This window comes from Rana temporaria, chromosome 1 (genome assembly GCF_905171775.1).
Source record: "Rana temporaria chromosome 1, aRanTem1.1, whole genome shotgun sequence".
Classification (NCBI taxonomy): Eukaryota; Metazoa; Chordata; class Amphibia; order Anura; family Ranidae; genus Rana; species Rana temporaria.
In genome coordinates, this window is record NC_053489.1 from 453,655,278 (window position 1) to 453,665,027 (window position 9,750).

At 42.4% G+C, this 9,750-nt stretch overlaps 1 protein-coding gene across 3 annotated transcripts in view; it reads right to left on the minus strand.

The window, feature by feature from the left end:
• SCARB2 (scavenger receptor class B member 2) overlaps positions 1 to 9,406 on the minus strand; it is a 109,739-nt gene extending 100,333 nt beyond the window's left edge. Inside the window, exons 1-2 of one of the 3 annotated variants that reach the window (XM_040327839.1) lie at positions 9,295 to 9,406; positions 8,861 to 9,040 (exon numbers count right to left, since the gene is read on the minus strand). In XM_040327839.1, coding sequence (XP_040183773.1) covers positions 8,861 to 8,977 — 117 coding nt within the window. In that variant the 5' untranslated portion in view covers positions 8,978 to 9,040; positions 9,295 to 9,406. Of the gene's footprint in view, positions 1 to 8,860; positions 9,271 to 9,294 lie in introns of those variants that run through there. The other 2 variants (XM_040327828.1, XM_040327844.1) reach the window with 2 other exon arrangements.
• Between the last annotated feature and the right edge of the window lie 344 nt (positions 9,407 to 9,750).

Consider the following 9,750-nt stretch of genomic DNA (forward strand, 5'->3'; position numbering starts at 1 on the left):
GATTTGTGACCTGAAACCCTATGCCTTTCATCACAGCTGGATACCAATTAAGGGTTTTCTGCCTAGCAGTCTTAACTCTTTGCAGTCTGAACAGGAAACTTTTTCATTTCTGTGCCTTTCCTAGTTAATTTTTTTTGCTGGGATGATCCTTTTGTCTTTCTCAGTATGTATGTGTTTTTATTATGCTGGATAACTGTGTTTGACTGAATAGAATACCTGGCTTTCTTGTTGTATGTATTGACTGCTGTTGGCACTGACTTTTGTTTTTCATCTACAGAAGTCTGAAGTTTTTCTTTATAACTTCTGACTCCCCTTCTTCTTCGTCTTCCATTTTGCTTTTCTTTGGCTTTAGATTTTTCCCGCCTTTTCTGAAAAGCTCCTCCCCCCTCTGCCATCTTTTTCTTAGCTCCTCCCTTTCTTCTCCCTTTTTCATAGCCACCCCCCCCCTCCGCAATCTTCTTCTTAGATCCTCCCGTCTTCTCCAAATCTTTGCCGCTCTTTTTTCATAGCTCCTCCCCTCTCCACCATTTTCTTCTTAGATCCTCCCGTCCAACCCTTTCTTTGCTGCCTACTACACAGCCCCCTATCTTCCCCTCCCTCTATGTAGCATGCTGATTGTACTGACTGTGCTAGAAGTGATTTGATTGCGTCTAATGGTACATTGTGTCTGTAACATATAACTTATGGTGTCTTTCTTTGCATGCACTTTTCGTTTGGGTTCTCAACTCTGTGCTGGAATCGAACTCTTTCTTTCTTATTTCTTTCTCCTTTCTTCAACCCTTTTTTTCTTCTTCCCATTGAAATTCATTGATCCCTTTTCCCAATTCCTTGTTGGCAAGTGGTGAATGAATTCTTCTTATTATTATTATTTTTGCTGTTTTTTTTTTTTTATATTTCTGGGATGCCTCCCTGATATAATATATACTCCTGCCCCCTCCCTGGTGGGGGGATAGAACTGGGTGTGTGAGGAATGTGGGAGGTCCAGACCCCTGCATCCTGCCCGCCCTGAGCTCTGCCACATTTGCAAGTTGGAGGATAGCCCCCCTCTTCCCCCCCAGGGACGACAACCTAGGAGACAGTTTTTTTTTGTAACACAGAGTTTTTTTAACAAAAGGTTGACTTGGGATATTGCAACTGTTTCTGTACAATTAAAATTGGTCTGAATATGCCTGTTACATTGTACGCTGATTTATCAGATAATTAGATTTAACTAGAAATAATGGGATATTTCTCCTGAGGTTTAAAAAATATGGAACAGACATTTGATGCACATAATAAGCAATTGTTAAGTCTTTATTTTACAGTTAAAATCTTCTACAGAGAATTAATTTAGGTGAATTATTTCGTCCCGTTTTTTTTTATCCTTTTAATCGGATAGATTGAATGCGTGTTCTGTGGGGACCTGTCCCATCTGGGTTGCCCACTTACACTTACACTGACGATGCCATGCACTGTATTTTGACTTGATACATAGAGGGCTTTTTGCCAGTTTTGAAATTTATAATGTGATACCCAGGGCCTGTTATTGTCTTTTCGTTTCCCTCATGTTCTGCCCACGATGCCTGCTGGAAGCATGGGCCCCGCCCGACTGCTTGAGGCCGTGCCCCTTCTTTCCCCTCACGTTCTGCCCAACTGTATGCCCCGCTGGAGGAAGCATGGGCCTGCCCGGATGCTCTTCCCTGCTGAAGGCTTTGCCTCGTTCTGAACGCATATGGTGTCGCCTCCTGCCCGCTGCCCTTACTGGATTCTGTGCCCTCCGGCCCACGGGCCTTCTTCTTCATTCTCTCCTTAGTCTGTCCAGGGGGGGGTAACTACAATGCCACTTCGCTGGACAGACGCGTTGGGATGAGAATGATGTAGATGGGAGTGGCAGACCTACCTGAAGGTAGAATCCGCTCATATGCTGTCCTGTGTGCCCCGACCTCAATTCCTTGACCTCATGGGGTGCCCAAAAGCGGTAGAGAGAGTGTGTAAATCCTGGCGTTCATGACTACAGAAGCTGCGTTCACAAGTCACAAATGAGGGATGAGGAGATTCTGGGTATCACATTGGAACAGTAGAACATTTTACATAGTACATTTAAATGGTTTTATTCCACATGCTGTGCCATGCCATCCTCAGGGTTAAGTGGGTAAGTGGCCCCAAGGGGGGAGCATTCAATACATTATCCCTTTCTGAAATCTTGTTTGAGACAGTCTCTAGATTAGATTGTTATGAGCTATGATTATGTGACCGCTTTTGAAAATAGGTAACTAATATTCGTGTACGAGTTTTTCTCACATTTCTGATGTAGGTACCGATAATTACCAATATCCCCTGGGTGATGATTAAAAGGTTCCTTCGAAAATATTCTCTGGAGATGAGTGATATGATGGACTGTGCCCAAATCTGAATGAAATTATATATCTTTTTTCAAATACATGGGATTGTGACAACTGGGGTTTGTGGGTTGGAATATCTCAAAGGGGGGTCCCGGTTACATGGGGTAATTAGTTAAATAATGTCAGAGTGTAAAGAAGTTCTCTAATGAGATAATTAAGTTTAATTCTGCCTGTAAATGTTTATGAATATGTTTACCCCAACAACTGAAAATGTATTATGACATGTCAAAACATGCATGGGATTAGAACAAAGGTTTAATGGGAAAATTGTTGATTGAGATTGTGTGAAGAATTGTATACAATTCAGTCTATGGTAAACAACATGGTATTTTATATTTAACTGAAATCCTACAGATCTGGTTGTAAGAATTAATAAGTTGAGGTTTGAGCAATGTTTACAACAGATTCTAAACTTGGGTTTGGTTTACTATAAGGTTCCCCAGAGAAAAATATTAAAATATGAAAGTTATGTTCAATCTAAAAAACTTTATAAAAAATATTATTATAAAAATTGTAAAAATAAAATTAAAAAATAAACAAGTGTTAAAAGTTATTATAAAATGACATTTCTGATAAAATATAGATTGTGAGTAATTATGAGTGACTTTATCAGTAGAAAACAATGGTCGGTTCATGCGCAGGGACTGGTCAGTGGATTTCATGAGATTTGTCCTCTAAGCGATCTTTTGTCGCTATTGGAAGTTAAGGAATGTCATGTTATAATGTGGTGTACATGATTTTTGGCAGATGTACAAACCAAATATGTTTTAAAATTTTTGAAAAAGAGTTAAAAATGAGAAAAACGATGCAATTCGATTGGATTGTATATGGTCTAAAACTTGTACAATCTGCTCCAAGCATGGGGGGGGACAGATGTTTTCCCTTAGAGGTCATTAACAGCAGATCAGGTTACAGGCTGTGGTGGTTTACAGGAGTGAGTGCTAGCTTGAAATCCGACTCCCAGTGTAAACATCCTCAACTTTGCCTAGTTTGAAGGGAAAAATAAATAAATATCAGAGTTTATGTTAAGTAAACTATGGAAGCGTATTATGAGGGTAAATCTTTCTTTAATAATAAAAGGTAATTTGTACACAATCATTAGAAGATCTGAAAGAAAGCCCTTATTAATAAAGTATTATTTTTCTCTTTCTTTTCCTTTCTTTCTTTTTCTCTCTCTCTCTTTCTTTTGCTCTTTCTTTCTTTCTTTCTCTCTCATTCTTTCTTTCTCTCATATGTTACTAAACTGTGGTTTTTTTGCACCATTTGGTTTGAAGAATACCTTACTTTGAGGGTGTCATTTTAAAGAGAATGATAATGGTGTTAATCTGCATAGCTTAAGAAAGTCAGTTAAAATAGTTTAAAAATAAAAATACAAATATGGATAGATGATGCGGTATGATACAGCCATATTTATGGATTAAAGGGTCATCTTCCAGGTTTTGGAGTGACAAAGGTGTTCAGTCAGAGAGGGAAGTTGTGTTTTGTAGAAGGATCCCTATGAGATACAGTGAATCTTTAAGACTGAACCAAAGGCTGCTATGTTTGTTTAAACAGACATGCGACAAGAATATTCATGCTGCATGATCAGTCCTGAAAACTAGTGTAATGTAATAAAGTTTCTTTAGGAAATAAAATATTTAGGACAGAGCCCAATATAAAATTAAAATGCTAATGAAGGGAAATATAGTAATTTGGTGGGAACGGATGCTTTTATGAAATTCAACTTAGTAATGGGAATGTAGATTGGATGGATACATTATGGTTGCTATGGTCAATAGAGGTTTGTTAACTATAAACAAGGATGCATTCCAGTATATTACTGAACACCTAGAGGCCACTTCACAAATGACTTTGTATAAAATTATGGCCTTATACAGGATATTAGGTGAACAAGGGGGGCATTTAGAATGTCACCTGCGGACAATATTTTGGGTGATAACACATTTGTACTCAAATAGGTATAGCAATTCTGTTTATATTGGTTATGATAATGTTTTGTTATATGGACCATGTCCTCCATTACCGTCCTTGTCTGTTAAGAAATAACAAAGAGAATGAACTGATAAAATATTCATTTCAAGGGGGGGCTGTGATAGACGTGAAACTAAAATGAAAATTTTATGTTATGATTAGAAATATTAAAGTGTATTTCGGTAATATTTCTTTAGTATATTGCTTATTTTCCTTGATAAGTTCTATCAGAGATTGTTTTAAAGGGATTTGATGTTTTGTGAAAAGCAGAACTGTTTTCCAAATTAAGAAGCAGAGGACTTTTCAAATGAAGCTTCCCCATCCCCCATTGTAATTCACTCTTCCCTGCATTCCTGATCATTTCAAGAGGAAATTGTGACTTTGCTACATCCTGCCTTTTGGAGATGGAAAAGGAATTTGTAGCCTGGACTGTTTTTCCCTTAAAAGGCAACGTGCTGGTTTCCTGTGTATGGATTTCTAAAATGGGCGATTTGCTGGAACTATTTCCCAACGAATATCCTTCCTCCTGTCCTGGACATGCCCCTTTCCAGCCCACCTCACTACATCCTTGCAGTTCTGATCGAGAGACCCCTATCACTTATGATAAAACAAAGACTTTGCCATGTGGATTAACAGAATGGGAGGGTAACTGGGTGGAGTAAAGGGTTATTGGGAGGGATTGATGGGTGTGTATTCTGTGACGACATAAGGAGAATAAAGCTAAGAATGAGAAGATTGCCATCAGCATTCTGCTCACATTTTACCCCCTGCATCTCTGTGTGTGTGTGTGTGTGTGTGTGTGTGTTCGTTTGTCTTTGCTTATTTCCACAGATTATAGCAGTGAATCATGACACATCCAAATCACACCCACTGGAGTTTTAGACTTTAGTTATTTTCAACACAAAACGGAGTATCCGTTCTGTGTTTAAAATAACTAAAGTCTAAAACTCCAGTGGGTGTAACAATATGTCCGCTTGCCCCCTTCTCACTATCATTACTGTGCAGGAGTATGGGGTGTAGCAAGATGGCAGCCACGGAACTGAGCATGTGCAGGAACGAGAGGCAACTCCGGTGGATGTAACAAGATGTCTGCTCGCCCCTTCTCACTCTATTATTACTGTGCAGGGGTGTAGAAAGATGGCGGCGAGGCTCCGCAATGACTCCTGGGAGCAATGAGAAAAGCTCCCAGGAAGGATATGACGCACAACCCGAAGAAAACCCGTAGAATACCCGCATACGAGGGGACAGGAAGCCAAGTGGCAGATGCTGTAATCAAAGGTACTGTCACAGAAAAAAAAAACGTCCGTTTTGTACTGCATTAGAGTATGCTATTTGATTAAACAAATGTTTAAAATAGGGTGGAGCTCCGCTTTAATGCAAGGAAAGCATTAGGATAAAAAAAAAAAAAAAAAACCTGACTTTACAATCACTTTAACCTCTTTCAGTTTCCTAGTGCTGTTTGTGTGTCCAATAGGGAAGATTTATTCTTGTTTCCCTTTGTATTACTGGGACAAAATAAAATTATAACAATAATAGATGTCAACGAGAGAAGATATGATTTGAAATCCAACCTTTCCCCACTCTGCTAACAAAGTGAAAGTAGTTAAAGCTAGAGCTGGGCGATTTTGGCCCCCAAAAAATAAAAATAAAATAAAAAACCTTGATTCACGATTCGAATCAAGTTTTTTTTTTTCCTGATGGACACCACACCAGTCATACATTTTTAGGCGAGGCCGCAGCTTCGGCCTAGTCTGCCGCGATCCAGGGAAATGGCCGCGGACTAGGCCAAAGCATCGCCTACAACATCCTGCCCGCGGCTCCCTGCGATCCTGGGAAAAGGCAGCGAGCGGCGTCCGGCCTCGCGTCCTTTTCCCAGGATCGTGGCAAGTTGGGGGCAGGATTTTTTAGGCGAGGCCTAGTCCGCGGAGCGCCGGTCCTATGGAGAAAAAAAAAAAAAAAATTCAAAAATCGATTCAAATCAATTTTTCCCCAGCCCTAGTTAAAGCGAAGTTCCACCCAAAAATGGAACTTCCGATTTAGGTTATGGTGACCCCCCTGACATGCCACATTTGGCATGTCATTTTTTGGGGGGGGGGGGGGAAACCCTTTTTTTTAGAGGCATTCAGCTCCCACTTCCTCCCAGGGCTCCACAGGGATGTTCCCCCCTCCCTCCCTGCATTCTTTTGGGACACATCACAGGCCCCAGAAGATTGCCCAGCTATGCGCATGCGCGGTGTGTGCCCGGATGTGAAGCCACAAACGGACGCCCACAGTTACAATGCCGGCGCCGCAGAGGAGCAGGGCTTTGTTCGCCCACATCGCTGGACCGTGGGACAGGTAAGTGTCTGATTATTAAAAGTCAGCAGCTACACTTTTTGTAGCTGCTGAATTTTAAATGGGTGGAATTCCGCTTTAGGGCCTGTCCAATTGTTATGGATTTTATCTACACCTAACAAACTGTGTCAACCATCTATAACAGGGGTGTCAAACTAAATTTCATTGCGGGCCGCATCAGCATTATGGTTGCCCAGTGGCGTACTAAGTGGTGGGCGGGCCACCCTGGGTGCCACACACTGGGAGGGTGTCAGGCCGCCCCCCCCCCTTCTACTGAAGCAGAGACAGCAGGTGGGTTTAGGCAGCGTAGCGGCAGGCGTCTGCCCCCCTCCGTGACTGAGGAGGAGACAGCAGGCAGATTTAGGCAGCTGCAGGCACCAATCCCCCCTGCGACTGAAACAGACACAGCGGGCGGGGTAAGGCAGTGGCGCGCGATGACAAAAGAGGGCCTGAGGTAGTGGCTTTGCAGGGGGTGCGAGCCGCACCTGAGTGACACTCGTCGGATCCCGCTCTTCTCTTCTTGGTCGCGGCTCTGATCAGTCTCGACACAGCCGAGCAGAGTGAAGCCGCATCCCCCTGTGGGGTGATGTGTAATGTAAAGGGGTCCAAAGGGACAGGGTGCTGTGTAATGTAAAGGGGTGCAGAGGTGCAGGGTGCTGTGTAATGTAAAGGGGTCCAGAGGTGCAGGGTGCTGTGTAATGTAAAGGGGTCCAAAGGTGCAGGGTGCTGTGTAATGTAAAGGGGTACAGGGTGCTGTGTAATGTAAAAAAAAAGGGTCCAGAGGTGCAGGGTGCTGTGTAATGTAAAAAAAAAGGGTCCGGAGGTGCAGGGTGCTGTGTAATGTAAAAAAAGGGTCCAGAGGTGTAGGGTGCTCTGTAATGTAAAAGGATCCAGAGGTGTAGGGTGCTGTGTAATGTAAAAGGGTCCAGAGGTGTAGGGTGCTGTGTAAGGATGAGCTCCAGCGTGTTCGCATAGTACACGTGCAGAGCCCGCCAGGAAGTCTGAACGGCGCTGTGCTAATCACAGCCAGGGAGACATTTCCCGATGCTCGGCTGCAGAGATTGGGAAATGTCTCCCTGGCTGTGATTAGCACAGCGCCGTGCAGACTTCCTGGCGGGCTCTGCACGTGTACTATGCGAACACGCTCATCCTTAGTGCTGTGTAATGTAAAAGGGTTCAGAGGTGCAGTTGTGGAGAGGGGGTAGACAATAGTGACAAAACTGATATTTAAGGATACAGAGGTATGCAGGGGGCACAGTGGGGCGTTTTTACATTTTAAGGTGGGGGTGCCGAGAGAGAAGGAGTGTGATATGTACAGAGTTCAGGGGTTCGCTACATACAGAGTGCATGGTTCAGAGGTGTGTTATGCACACTGTGCAGTGTTCAGCTCTCTTTCACAGGCTTTCCACATCTCACTTCCACCGCTGGTGACCACACACGCTTTGGTTTTATTATCTGATCAATGAGTGAGTAGTCATAATTTCCCTTCAGACTGCATTTGATAAAAACTGATTTAATCGGGCAGAGTGGAAAATTATTCATCGTTTTTCAGTGATCAGCAAAACCACGATATACCATTCCTGTATACAATCATATTTCAACTGATCAGATTATAAGATTGTATGGTGGAAACAGAGGTGCAATTGATCAAATTGTGATTGATAATTAAGATACAATTGTAATTAACAATCAAAATCTACTTCCCCAAGTGTGGCTTATTGATTGAATGGGTTTTCGACTACAGATCAGTGTTTCTCAACGCCAGTCCTCAAGGCACCTCAACAGGTCATGTTTTCAGGATTTCCTTTAAATGAAACGGCTGTGGTAATTACTAAGGCAGTGAAACCCGATCAAAATCATCTGCGTAAAAGAATGGAAACCCTGAAAACATGACCTGTTGGGGCACCTTGAGGACTGGAGTTGAGAAATCTGCTATAGATTAAAATGTATTGTTATTCAAAGAGATTGATCAGATAAGAAATTTATCAAAACGATGTAATAGGATTTCTCGGATGTTTCCAATCAGGCAGACCCTTGTGCTACATAGCTGTTTGTAGATCTACATGTACGTTCAGATTGTAATGTGTGTGCGTGTTAAACTTTGAGGATATTGTGTAAACATTGTTATGTCTTTGGTCAGCTTTACACAAACACACAATATACAAAGCACTCACCTTCTTGACCTTGGTTTCTACCATCTCCATGAAGGTGTGGGCCACCAGTAGCACAATGCTGACGAGGAGCAGAAATAAAGACAGGGTGCCACATGTGTACATCTGCCACTTCGCCATATTCCCCGATGACACTAGACTGCCAGATAATGAGGAATAACCAGTCACATACGAGACAGCAGCCTGTGGAAGGGAGATTCCTTCTTGTCAATCCTGTTTCCTGAGAACAACAATAATCTGTGACAACCTGATGTGTACTGGAGCTTCTTATATGCAGTATATATGTGTAAATCTTGGACTGGGACTAGGGGATGTAAGCAGATTGCAGTCTCTAGGATTACAAGCACTTCTGCATAGCTTGGTGTGGACAAGTGTTTACAAGCTGGGGGTTGGAAGCCTTTGGCTACGCCTATACATTACAAGTTCCCTGCCCCCACCTCAGTTTCGTTTCCTTAGTGCTTCTCTCCTTTCTCCAATTGCTTTCATTTTGTTCTCGCTCTGCCTGGCTGTCTCATCGCCCTCCCATCTCCACCATACATGTCGCAGGACAATGACGACATTATATACAAGTGCTGTAAACAGTACCCCAGCGTGCAGCTCACATCTGTTTAGACTGAATTTACACCACACCACATGCAATGTTTTAAGGCCTGGTTCACACTTCTGCAGTTTGCAAATTGCAGGTGCATTTTACATTTATCAATACACATCTTTAGGCTCAATTCACACTCAGGCCCGGTTCACACTGATGCGAGTTCATAACGAATATGATGCGTCAAAAACATTCTAAATTCGCATGTCATCCATAAAGTCATTGTTTTCAATGACAGTCGTTCACATACATGCGTTTGCGATTCCTCTACGAATGCGATGTGATAAATCCGAGTTTACAG